This window comes from Dipodomys ordii, unplaced genomic scaffold (genome assembly GCF_000151885.1).
Source record: "Dipodomys ordii isolate 6190 unplaced genomic scaffold, Dord_2.0 Scaffold13, whole genome shotgun sequence".
In the NCBI taxonomy this organism is placed as follows: domain Eukaryota; kingdom Metazoa; phylum Chordata; class Mammalia; order Rodentia; family Heteromyidae; genus Dipodomys; species Dipodomys ordii.
This window is the reverse complement of record NW_012267229.1, coordinates 16,837,978-16,851,493: the sequence shown is the minus strand read 5'-3', so window position 1 is coordinate 16,851,493 and position 13,516 is coordinate 16,837,978. Positions and strand designations below refer to the sequence as shown.

The window sequence follows — 13,516 nt, the reverse complement described above, 5'->3', positions numbered from 1 at the left end:
CCGCGGCTCTCGATGGGTTTTGCACGAAGGTATAATAATAATGGTCATAACAACAACACGATCACCCGGCCCGGCCGCTGAGGTCCGGGAGCGCCCCGGGCGCCAGACACGGTGCTAGGCACCACTAGCGCTCTCGGAAGGCGATTTAGGGTCCCGATTATAATGCACCTTCTGCGAGCTGAGTCCTTACCCCAGTCTGCCTGCCTCCCTACGGAGCTGGAGGCTGGACCCTAGTTTGAGGTGAAGGACTCAGACCCTGCCTGGGCCGTAGGCATTCTCCTTCTGAGTTCGTGGGGCTCTTTTAAATCCCAGCCTTTCAGATCTAGTTGCTGTTCTGCCCAGGTGCACAGTACTGGCAGCTGAGAGAGTGAGAGCCCTCTTCCTATTCTACCTGGCTGCATAATATTCCTTCCTTCATCTTGTTCTGTGCTCCTGTGCTCTCCCCGCCCCCTCTTTCCGTTCCTCCCTATCTCCCCCACCCCCACCCTAGCATCTGGCTGGTTGCCAAGACCACCCTCCCAGCTGTCCTGGAAAAACTATCACTGTCACCACAGTATCACTCAATCAAGGCCCTGCAGAGCAGCCTGATCTGTACCACAGGTCTCCTTATCCAAAGCCAAGGTTTTCTAAGGCTTGTGGTCAGGGCTAATTAATTCCCTCTTACACTCCTCTGACCTCATCTGTTATCCCTGGCTCTCTCCTTTGCTTTGGCCCTGCTATAGAGGCCCTGGTTCCTTCTGTAACACACCAGGTACTCTTCTGCCTCAGGACCTTTGCATCACTCTCCTTCTTACCTGCAATATGTGTCCAGCACCACACACAACCCCTCACAAGTCTTTTGCTCAGAATCTCTCAAGTGGGCTCTACCCTAGCTACCCTGCTTACACGCTGTTCCCTCCACCAGCGCTCCTAGCAACTTTCCAACAACCTGTGTAACTGTATATGCTTTTATCTTTCCCCTCCCTCTCCTGATAGAATGCTCTGTCCATGAGGACTAGAGGTGTGACTAAAAGGCAGAGCATCTGCCTAGCAAGCACAACACCCTCATTTTAAACCTTCTTTCTATACCACGTTAAGTACTGTTCATGCAAGCAAGGGTTTTCATTTTGCTCACTGATTTATCTCATCTGGCACGGATAGCACAGCCTGGCCTGTACTGGCTGATCAATAACATCATCGGTGAAAGCGCTGCCTGACTATAGGCAGATACTTAACTGCCATCCTGAGGAACTTCTGGGATTCCAAGATCCTTAGGAAGCGGAGCGCTGGGGACTCACACTGTAATCCTTGCTAGTGAGGAGGCTAAGATCTGAGGATCACAGTTCAAAACTGGCCTGGGCAGTTAAGGCTATGAGACTCTTTACCTCCAATTAATTACCAAAAAACCGGAAGTGACACTGTGGCTCAAAGTGGTAGAGCAAAAAAGCTCAGGAACAGCCCCCAAGCCCTGAGGTCAAGCCCCATGACAGACCAAAAAACAAAAAATCCCTACGAAGCCAAGTGCTGGTGGCTCACACCTGTAATCCTAGCTATCAGGATGCTAAAGATCTGAGGATGAGGTTTGAAGCCAGCCTGGGCAGGGAAGTCTGTGAGACTCTCCAATTAACCACCCAAAAGCCAGAAGTGGAGCTGTGGCTCGAGGAGTAGAGAACCAGCCTTGAATAAAAAGGGACAGTACCAGGCCCTGAGTTCAAGCCTTAGTACTGGAAAAAAACAAACACAAAAACTTCAGCCTCCCTTTCTCCAGGATGACCACTATGCCTCCCATACAGGACAGTGGGGGAGCTCAAGGCTCTACAGTCAGGAAGACACAGGTGGGAAACTATTCCTTGTGCTACCTGCCGGGTGACCTTGACCCTTCTGCTCTGTGCTACAGCTGTTTTGTGAAATATCTACTGTGTGGTGTTGGAGTAACTCGGTTAAATCAGGAGTGGCAGATACATATAACTCCCCTGGCCACAGCAGACACCACCAATCGATGGTGGTGCACTTAATCTGCTTAACTAGATCTCAGTCCTGAGCTCCAGGGATCAGCAATGACACAGGAACTGAAATCTACCTGCAGTCTCTGATGCTCTGGGGATTGGAAGGGCTGAGCTGAGGAGAGCCTACAGTGTAATAACCAGAGACTAGAGTAGGCTTGGTAGGCAAGTCTGACTGCGGGGATTTTTACCAGGCTGTTTGTATGGGTGGGAGAGAAGTGAACCAAAGGAGAAACTGGGAGAGTTCTGGAGAATGGAGAAGGGACAAAGGGAGAACAGACCAGCCTATGACTTAGATGGGCACAGGAATCCAAATCCAAGCTGCAAAACAGATATTGAAAGACAAGCAAGTGACTTATGCTTATAATCCCAGCTACTCAGGAGGCTGAGATCTGAGGATCCTGGTTCTAAGCCAAGTAAGGCCAAGAGATTCTTATCTCCAACTAGCCACTAAAGAGTCCAAAGTGGAATGATGGCTCAAATAGCAGAGTGCTAGCCTTGGACAAAAATGCTCTGAGACAAGGCCGAGGCCCTGAGGTCAAACCACAGGAGTGACAACAACAATTACAACAAAAACCTCTCACAGATACTGAATTTGAGGCCCAGGAAGGGCAGGTACCTTCCCAAAGTGATATAGAAGAGCTGAAACAAGAACTCAGCACCCTCCTCCCAGCAGAAAGCAGGGTGTTTTCTTGGCCACTAGAGTGACCCCCCAAGTGTGCACACACGTACGTGGGTGTGCCACACTCATGTGAATGCGTGTGCAAGCACAGGTGCAGCAGATGCAGACGGCAGGAGCAGGGCGTAGCTCAACAGCACTCAGATTTACAAAGACTCCTTCGTGAAGGCCCAGCCTCCCAGTGATTCAGAGGGAGTAGGAAAGACAAAGAAGGATGCGGTAGAGACAGAAGGCAAAGCTGGGAGGGGGAGGAGAGGAAAGAAGATGGGGGAGAAGGGCAGGGCAGGAGGAAGTCTCCTCCCTGTTCTTTCTCAGAGGCAAAGAGAGGAGAGGCATGGGGCTGGCCTTGGCCCTCATTCTGTCCCTTCCCAGGTGTCCTTTGGCTGGGGAGAGTCATGTACCATGTACCTGCAGCCTCGCAGCTCCCTCCCCACATCCCAGCTGGAGCAGGCCGGCCTGCCAGTCACCTGCCAGAGCTATTTCTGGAATGTGGAATCTGGGTCAGAGAGGAGGAGGGAGGAGAGCAGCGGCAGCCTTGGAGCTGGGAAGCTGCCCGCTCTGCCTGGTGAGGGGGCTCCACATGCTCCCACAGCCGCCCAAGATCTGGCCAGCCCCTGCCAAGCTCCCAGAGCCTCAGCACCCACCCCTTGGTGGTGGTAGCATCATCTCCCACCTGCCTTATGCATATGTACCCAGGGAGAGGGAGCAACAGCTCCCAAGGGCTTGCCCCTTAGACAGATAGTGAGGTAGGGGTCGTCTGAGCCGGCCCAACTCCCCCAGGGAGACAGTGGCTGAGTGAGGTGCACCTGTGTGTGTGTCTGTGTCCATGTGGGGGGCAGGCAACCATGGCAGGCTTGCCAGGTATGGTTGCACAAGCTTCACACTAAGGATGCCGAATTATCAGGAGGGATGCTGTTCACACTATAGACACAGTTGGATTATGACAAATTTCTGGCAGAAGTAAAGCACCTTGTGGAAAAGGTACTTGCTGACACCTTTACAGAAGATGGCAGTGAAGGCTGATAAAGGAGCTTGTTTGCTTTCTCCTTCCTTCCTCCCTCCCTTCCTTCCTTCTTTCTTTTCTTTTCCTCCCTCCCTTCTTTCTTTTCTGTATTGGAGACTGAATTCAGGGACTTGTGATTGCTAGGCTTTCATTCAAGCTACACATTTAGCCCTTGGGTTTTTTTTGGGGGGGGGGGTCTGGTCGTGGGCCCTGAACTCTGGGCCTGGGCTCTGTCCCTCAGCTCTTCAGCTCAAGGCTAGCGCTCTACCACTTGAGCCACAGTGCCACTTCCGGCTTTTTTCTTTTTGCTTATGTGGTGCTGAGGAATCGAACCCAGGGCCTCAGGTATGCAAGGCAAGCGCTCTACCACTGAGCCACCTTCCCAGCCCCTAGCCCTTGTTTTTTTACTGCAGCTTATTTTTATTTTTTTGTAGGTCATGGGGCTTGAACTCTGGGCCTGGGCACTGTCCCTCAGCTCTTCAGCTCAAGGCGAGCACTCTACCACTTGAGCCACAGCACCACTTCCGTTTTCTGGTGGTTTATTGGAGATAAGAGTTTCATGGACTTTCCTGCCCAGGCTGGCTTTGAACCGTGATCCTCAGATCTCAGCCTCCTGAGCAGCTAGGATTACAGGCATGAGCCACCAGTGCCTGGCATTTGCAGCTTGTTTTCTTTTTCTTTTTTTTGGGGGGGGGGTCCGGTCGTGGGGCCTGAACTCTGGGCCTGGGCGCTGTCCCTCAGCTCTTCAGCTCAAGGCTAGCACTCTACCACTTGAGCCACAGCGCCACTTCCAGCTTTTTTCTTTTTGCTTATGTGGTGCTGAGGAATCGAACCCAGGGCCTCATGCATGCAAGGTAAGAGCTCTACCACTGAGCCACTTTCCCAGCCCCTGCAGCTTGTTTTCAAGATAGGGTCTCTTGAACCTTTCTGCTAGGGCTGGCCTTGAGCTAAGATCCTGCTCTCATCCCGGGGCAAATAAATCCTTTGGTGGCCCCAGTCTACAAGGCACATGTAGAGGGGCCGTGAGAATTGATGGATATATGTGCAGGTGTATGGTAACATTTGGTACATGTGTGAACACATGAGAATATTAGTGTATATGTGTTTCCACATAGATATACACATGCACACATCTGGGTAGGTGATGTGCACACACGCTTTCCTATGTCAGTTTGGGCTAAATCCTCACACGAAGAATAACGAGTCCATATCCCCTACAAAGTTTAATGTCACACTCTGGTTTAACTACATGGGATTATATGTGTTGTATTCATACTCTTTGCTACACGACCAGTTTCTCCCATAAAAGGTGGGATGTGTTTCACCTTGGCTTTGAACCCTTATAACTTGTTTTGACCAACTGGATGTTAGTAGGTATGAAATGAAGAGTGATTTGAAATGTGCTTGTCCAACAAGGCTGCCCTCTCACACGTCTGCCATCACCATGGAAAAAGCATGCCCCAACTAGCTACTGTATCCAGAACACCCTTTGGTGTCAGCTAAGCAGAACTAGCTGACATGCAATCTCATGAGTGAGAACAAAGGCATGTTACTGTGTGCTACTGTGCTTGTTACACAGCATTATTGTAATAACTGCTGCCTGATACATATTGGTAGCAAATGTGGAGTGTGTTAGCAATAAAAACTGAAAATATGTAGCACTAGCTTTTTTTTTTTGGGGTCCGGTCATGGGGCCTGAACTCTGGGCCTGGGCGCAGTCCCTCAGCTCTTCAGCTCAAGGCTAGTGCTCTACCATTTGAGCTACAGTGCCACTTCCGGCTTTTTTCTAATGTGGTGCTGAGGAATCAAACCCAGGGCCTCAGGCATGCAAGGCAGGCGCTCTACCACTGACTCAACTTCCCAGCCCCTGTAGCACTAGCTTTAAGAACCCAGTGGTAACTAGACAGAAGACTGTTACAGAAGGCTTGAGAAAAGAGGTCCTGGATTATGTGTGGGTCAGGACCCTGGGTAGAATTGTCTTCTACAGTAACTTGAGGAGTGTGGATGGGTATAGGCAAGACAGTTTCCAGGAAAAATGTAGAAAGCAAGAGCGGGCTCCTTTGGGCTGTGAGAAAGAGCAGAACTCATAAAAAAGCAATAGCCAATCTGTAGGGAGTATTTAGAGGAAATAGAGAGAGCCCAGAACTTGCTGAATTGGAAAATAAGTCTGTCAACTCCCATTTCACCAGGCAGAAGAGCATTCTTAAGATTCAGCCTGGGAACAGAGATCAAGCCAAGGTCAAAGCTGGTTACGGTACAGCTTGAGGACCAGACCAAAGCCAGGGTGCGGTTGCAACCCCTTTTATTAACACTCTGAAAGTGTGATCTGGTAGATGTGCTCTGCTGGTCAGAAAAGCCGATAGGAAACGTAAGGGCATCATGAAGTCAGGAGAGAGAATGGCCTGACTCAAAAATACTTGTGGGTATGGCTCAGGCCCAAGGTTGTTCCTTGGATTCAAATACATAGAAACCTAGTAAGGGTCTGCAGCAGGTGCAGGGTAACATGACATACCTCAGACGAGAGTGAGATCACCTAGCTCCCAAACTTTCTTCCAGGAGGAAGCTGCCTAAGGAAAGTGGCTGCTGCCTGAAGGCCATATTCTCCAGTGTAGGAGATGCTCCGGGAACATTCCCTGTCTAAGAGCATATGCCCAGAATGACTTCAGAATTCACATAGATCAGTGAGTCCCTGGATCTCTGTTCTCCTGCTCCTCCCGCCCCTTTTTTCCCCTGGTGGTGTTGGGGATTGAACCCAGAACCTTGCCCATGCTAGGTAAGTGCTTTGTGGCTGAGCTATAACCTAGCTCCCATTTTCCCCTTTAGGAGCAGCCATGTGAGTGGCAGTTAGCCTATTCCTATTTTACCAAAGTATGCTGGGGGTGGGGAGGTTAGGAAACAGTACAGGTAACTTGGGTTTTTAGATCATGGGCTGTTATTGATCAAGAGTGGCACATGGTGACACTCAGGACACAGGTCCTGAGTTCTCAATGCCATGATGAGATGAAGCTCTTGGGGTACTGGCAGGGGAGGAGGGGGAGGCGTTGCTACATTGGAGAGCTGTGAACAAATGTGGGATGAGGCAGAAGACCAAAGAAGAGTTGGGAAGGGACGGTACAGAGACCAGCTTAGTTAACCCGTCAGGTGGTCAGTTCCCTGTGTGTGTAGGGATTAGGGGTCAGTTCCTGTGAACACCAGGGCAACACTTGAAGCGGCTGTCTCTTCCTCCAGCCCTCTAACTTAGTCAAGTCTCACAAGCAGTAAGATCCACCACCACCTGAGTTGCTGCCCTGCCTGCCCGTAGTAGGAGGGTAGGCTTCCTGACTTGTCTTTAGCTACCTAAGACCACTCTGGGGTCTGTTTTATAGATGGGGAAAGCAAGGCTCAGAAAAGAGAAAAAGAGGAGCTCAAAGCCCTCTACTCAGCCTCTTTTCCCCTTGGCCTCAGGTCTTTTGTCTTTATCACAGCACTCCTTCCATCTTTCTCTGGTCACACATGAGTTATCGCTAGGGGAGCTGGAAGAACTTTGGGAAGGATGGGCTTCCCCGATTGTGAAAGGGAAAACTTGTCAATGCACTAGGCTGCCCGCCCCTCCCCTCTCCGCAGGTTTGCCAGTTGAAGTAATCCTAACAGGGAAGTCCAGCTCAGGAAGCCCCACCCTGCCTACCAGCAGGAGGTTGCTCTAAACCAGAAGCAGCCAGGGGTCCCCCAGGCTCCAGCCTTCCCCAAAGTCTGCCCAGTGGACAGACTATCAGCCCATGTGGATTCTAGTCCAATCCCAAAACCTCTGGCTTTCGCTTCTCTTTCAACATCGTGCAGACCACTCCTGGGCTTCCCCCCAATGTCAGTCTATAGGACAAGTGTTAACTAAGCGAAACAAGCCATCAGGCCTCCCCTTGAGGAGGTACTACTCACTGGGAAGCGTGCGACTGTTGCTGAGGCTGCCGGTGCTGGGCGGTGGGGAGAGGGACTGCAGGGAGACGCTGTCCTCCTCCTGTGAGCAGCCTGCCTGGATGGCACGCAGGTAGCTGTGGCTGCGGGAGCGGAAATAGCTGGGCAGGGGCAGGTCCAGCACCTCTGCTGCCGTCGACTCCGCTTCGCTGCAGGCTGACTCACAGGCAGCCTCGTACTGGTCACTCAGATCTGCCTCCCGTACCTGCCCAGGCAAAGGCAGGCATCAGGGGTCAGCGTTGCCCATCCTCGGGTGGGAGTACATGTGGGAGGGGTGCCTGGTGGACCTCCCCTCAGCCTACCCCTCCTCCTCTCATTTCATCCAGGGCACAGATGAGCAGATGGGAGCCCCAAAGAAAGGAACAGTCCTGTCACCTCTTGGGGGACTCAATGTTTCTCATTTCTACAATGAGAAGAAAGTTTTAATATATCCCAGGATGTTAACTTGACTGCTGTTATGTGTGTCCACCCTGCTGGACTGAGAGGGTCACATCTGAATTTTAAAATCAGTTAGTCATGTCTGCCCTAAATGTTAGAACGGGGGTTGCAGCAGTTGTGTTGTACACCTGCTATCTTATGGTTCAATCTCGTATTTTTCAAGCAAAAATTCTCTCAAGGCCAGTGAGAAGACACTTGCCCTAGTTACCAGTGAGGAATACTCCAAAAATATGTTTTCAAGGAATATGAATGTAGCCTTGGCACACAGAATGAATACTGGGAGGGAGCAGGGTTCTGGAATAGAAGCAGGGGCCAGATGCAACAGCCTGGTAAGAGGGAAGCAGCAGCAAGGATTGATTAGTGATGTCTGCCTGGGACAGCATGGAGAATAGTGGTATATATATACATATATATGCATGATATATATGTATATATGTATAAAACATATGTATATATGCACATATATGCACATATACATATATATATATATGTGATTTACTATATTCTGTTTGCTTCAGTCTAGCCTACTGGGTTCCCTCCAGAAATGACCAAGGATTGTGCAAATCTAAAGCTGCAAGTGTGAGCACAGAGAGGTCTGATCACATACCATATATTCTCTGGGGGTTCATGAAGGGTTTTCTGGCCTGTGTCTCAGGCTGAGAGCTATGGACCACACAGTAAAATCTAAGGCGTTGTCTGGTTAAAGATGGATAGTAGGTGGAGGCCTGAGGCGAGGCCAGAGCTAGGGGAGGAAAAGGCACTAGGTGGCTGAGTACTATGTGGAGGAAAAGTTGGATCTGGGTCTGGGACCAGCGCTGGGCAGCTATGTGACCTGGCTCATCACTGTGCTCTCTGGGCCAGTCTCCTCATCTGGATAAAGTAGAATGTTCTGGATATTTGTCTATATATACATCAGGTAAAACAACTGGATGGATCTGTACCTAATACAGTGTTGGGAAAGGTTGAAATGTGTGCTGTCCAACATGGTAGCTGCTAGCTATGCATGGGTATTTCATTAGTTTTTTTTTTTTCTCTTTTTTTTGCAGTACTGGGGTTTGAACTTAGTGTCTTATGCTTGCTCAGCTTACTTAAAAGGCTGGCACTCAACCACTTGAGCAACATCTCCAGCCTGGGTTGTCAATGGTTATTTTAGTGACAAAATCTTGCAGACTTTTCTGCCAAGGCTGCCTTTGAACTATACTTCTGCATATCTCAGCCACCGAATAACTAGGGTTACAGGTATGAGCCACTGGTACTCATCTAGATTTAAAGTAGTTAGTTTTAGTAAAGTTTGACAGTCACATTTTACCTGCTGAAAAGCGGCATGTGACTAGTGACTAGTGGCTACCATGGACAAGTATAGATGGTAGAACAGTTTCTATCACAGTAGAATTCTACTGCACAGGGTCAACATGTTAAAACCCAGAATTCACTTAGAGGGGCATTAAAAGGGATTGTTGTTTACCCTCCCCCACTGCAATTGGGTCTTGCTTTGGAACTGCACCGTAGCACTGCAGTTCTAGAACCAGACTGGCAAGGTTTCAACCCCTCATCAGTTCCTTGCAGTTTAAACATAGGCAAGTCACTTATTCACTCTGTGCCTCAGTTTCTCATCTGTACAATAGGGCTGATCACAGTCTCAATTCCACAGTGCTCTCAAGACTAATGAGATAACCTACATTACATGTTTAGAATAAAATCCAAGAGTGAACCCCTGGGCACCTGCCTCTGACAATACAGGCCAGCAGGTGGAGGGAACAGGATGAGTTCACAAAGATTGGTTAAGATGCAAGCTAGGTGCTGACGGGCCATGCCTGTAATCCTAGTTACTTAGGAGGCTGAAGACTGGCTGGTTGACCAGTTTGAGGCCAACCAGGGCAGAGAAGTCCATAAAACCATCCTCATAGGGAGGAGCTGGATGTAGTGGTACATACCTGTGATCTCAGCAACTATGGGAAGCCTACACGTAGTGGATCAGGGCTGAGATGCCTGCACAGGAGGGAAGCAAGACCCCATCCTAAAAAGAACCAGTTAAGCTGGGCGCAGGTGGCTTATGCTTATAATCCTAGCTCCTCGGGCTGGGAAGGTGGCCTAGTGGTAGAGTGCTTACTTGGCATGCAAGAAGTCTGGGTTTGATTCCTCAGTACCACCCACATAAACAGAAAAAGCTGGAAATGGCACTGTGGCTCAAGTGGTAGAGTGCTAGCCTTGAACAAAAGAAGCTCAGTGCCCAAGCCCTGAGGTCAAGCTCCAGGACTGGCCAAAAAAAAAGGTAATAATCCTAGCTCGTCAGGAAGCTGATATTTGAGGATTACTATTCAAAGCCAGCCTGGGCAGGAAATGCTGTGAGACTCTCCAATAAACTACTCAGAAAAAGCTGGCACTGTGGCTCAAGTGGTAGGGTGCTAGCCTTGAGCAAAACAAAGCTCAGGGACAGTGCCTAGGCCTGGAGTTTAAACACACAACAACAACAACAAAAATCACCCTAAAATAAAAAACTGGGCTGGAGGTGTGGCTCAGAAGTATTGTGCCTGCCCAGTAAGTGCCAGGTCCTGAGTTCAAACTTCAGTACTCACAAAAGAAGAAAAAGATGCTCCCGAGCTGGGGGAGAGGAGTGGGTAGGGCCATGAGTCAGTGCTGACGCAGGTCACACGGAAGACTTGTGAGATTCATGTCAGCCTCATCACACACCTAACTGGGGTTAGGGGAGGAGGAGGTCACCAGCCCGCTGAGGGCTCCTAAAGGCCTCTAGAATAATGTGTTCAAGGGAACATCTCGCTTCTAGAACCTGTGCGAGGACAGGGAAGGCATCCTCCACTGCGGTGGTACAGCTCTACCTTTGCCCTGTGGGAAGTGTGGCCTTGGACAGGCCCCTTGCCTGTTCCTGGCTACAACGAGAGACTGAGCTCAGCACCTTATCTGCCCCACTCTCCGGCTTGGGAGCATAGGGTGGGGGTGGGCACTTCCAGGGGGAGGAGATGTGTTCATGGATGGGAGGGAGCCCTGTAGACATGACCTCTGCCAACTTTATAAAGTTTCTAAATTCTCTTCAATTTTCTCATGTTCTTAAAGGCTCTATAAGAAAGAGGAAAAGTCAGAGGATTCAGGGCTGAGGGGGCTAGGACCTGGCAGCTCCTACCACAGGCCCAGCCCCCTCCACCCTGTCCTGGCCAAAGGAAATTTCCCAGGCTGGCCTAGGATTGGGGGAAGCAAGGAGGGAGCCAGAAGACCCAATGTCCTGGGGGCCAATCTTCCTTCCTTCCCTCCTTCCCACTTTCTCTTCCTTCCTCTCCATCTTTGTCTGTCTGTCTTGCCCAGGTTTGCATCAAAACCATGATCCTCCTGCTTTTGTCTCCCAAGTGCTGAGATGTAAAGCATGCTCTGCCACATGACTTCTTGCTTCATTCATATAACCTAGCTCATTGTCCTCAGGCCCCCCCTTTTTTGACAGTCCTGCATCCTGAACTCAAGGCCTGGGCACTGTCCCTGAGTTTTTGTTACAGGCTAGTGCTCTACCACTTGAGCTACACCACTACTTCTGACTTTTTTTGAGTAGTTTACTGGAGATAAGAGTCTCACTGGCTAGGAGCTGGTGGCTTACGCCTATAATCTGAGCAGCTCAGGAGGCTGAGATCTGAAGATCGCAGTTCAAAACCAGTCTGGGTGGAAAAGTCCCTGTGAGACTCTTACATCAATTAACCACTCTTTAAGTGGTGCTGTGCATGAAGAGGCTCAAGGATAGCACCCAGCCTCTGAGTTCAAGGCCCACAAGTGACAAAAGAAAGAAGAATCTCATGGACTTTCCTGCTGGGGTTGGCTTTGAACGGTGATCCTAAGACTTCAGCCTCTTGAGTAGCTAGGATTACAAACATGAGCCACCGGCACCCTGTCTAGTTTACCAGTTTTAGGAAGAGGAAACCGAGGTACAGAAGTGCAGTGACAGAGGTATGGGGGTGGTAGGATCAGGTCACCGGTGTGCGCCTCAGCCCCATCCTCATTACAGGGGATTTTCCTCGCACTGGCTGTGGCTGTGCTGGCCCAAGCTAGGTGCGAGGCCCCTCAGGTACTGGCCTGTGCTCTGGACTGGTGTGCATGAGAACGACAATCATACTGACCTGCTGCTCATGGCCAAACAACTGGGGTATCAGGGAGGCCTGTCCAAAAATCTGCAGGAAAGAGAGCGGGGGGGGGGGTTAGGGAGGCCAGGGCTGGGGCAGGGGCTGGGCTGGGCTGGGCTGGGCTGCTCAGGCTCATGTGCCAGGGAGCTGGGGTTTGGCTAGTCTGACCTCATCCTGGCTGTCCCCCCCACCCACCTCGCTGCTAGACCTCACTTGGCTTCCTTGGGATAGAGGTTATGTTTGGGGCTGGGCAGCAATAAGAACTTATAATCTACTGTTTATAAGTCCTTTTCCTCTGTAGCCCCTGGGACCATGGATGCACCATCTGAGGCCTCTTACCCCGGCAGGCTGCTCGCCTGCAAATTCAGATCTGGGACAGCCCCTGGAGTATTTCCCAGGCTTCGATGCAGCTCAGGTCATTCAACCTTCTGGGAGTAGGCGCTGGGGGGTGGTTAGAGAACCCTAGAGACTGGGAGTCAGGTGGGGTTGGGTAGGGAGGTAGGGGTGATTCCTATGGGAGTACCCAGCCTGGCCAATTCCATGAGCCCTTTGTGTGTTCCAGGTGCCTGGGTGAGGCAGGGATGGAGAACGTAAGAGACATGGAAAAACAAGAAGGTTGGAACACACGTGTAAGCCAAGAAAAATGTGAATGAAGACTCAAAGGGTCAGGGAGACAGGAGATAACTGGTAGAACTGGAGAGACAGGGAAGGGCACAGACAATCAGCAAACACCTGCTGAGGGCAGGGAACAAGACAAGGTACCTGCCTGCAGAAGACCCCAATCTCAGGGACAAGGATGGCTGGGGGGTGGGGCTGGGGTTCTCGGAGCATCAGAGACACTAGCTGTACAGAAATCTGGGTGCAGAGAGCATGGGGCTGGGGAGGGGAGGGGAAGGGAGAGGAGGAGGGGCAAGTGCAGTGAGCATGGGGTAGACAGACATGCTGCCTGGGTCTGTGAGGCCCAGAAAGGAGCCAGGTGCCTGCGGCAGGGCTCAGGTCCATCAGAGCCTCTCAGGTCCAAGTAAAAACTCTAGCTTCCCTCACAGTACGGGAGGAAGTTGGATGCTGATGAGTCACGCCTGTAATCCTAGCTACTCAGGAGGCTAAGATCTGAGCATCGCAGTTCAAAGCCAGCTTGGGCAGGAAAGTCCATGAGACTCTTCTCCAATGAACCATCAAAAAGCTAGAAGTGAAGCTGTGGCTCAAGTGGTCGTGTGCCAGCCTTGAGAGAAAAAGTTAAGACATAGTGCCTAGGCCCTGAGTTTAAGCTGCCTACCAGCATGCATGCACACACACATGTGCATGCACATGCACACGCGCGTGCACACTCACACAGGTATGGAGAAGC

At 50.6% G+C, this 13,516-nt stretch overlaps 1 protein-coding gene across 3 annotated transcripts in view; it reads right to left on the bottom strand.

The window, feature by feature from the left end:
- Nucleotides 1-13,516, bottom strand: part of Dlgap4 (discs, large (Drosophila) homolog-associated protein 4) — a 69,121-nt gene that overhangs the window by 49,137 nt on the left and 6,468 nt on the right. For 2 of the 3 annotated variants that reach the window (XM_013010930.1, XM_013010929.1), the window contains exons 4-5: nt 12,166-12,216; nt 7,577-7,817 (exon numbers count right to left, since the gene is read on the bottom strand). In XM_013010930.1, coding sequence (XP_012866384.1) covers nt 7,577-7,817; nt 12,166-12,216 — 292 coding nt within the window. The remainder of the gene's footprint in view (nt 1-7,576; nt 7,818-12,165; nt 12,217-13,516) is intronic. The other variant, XM_013010931.1, reaches the window with a different exon arrangement.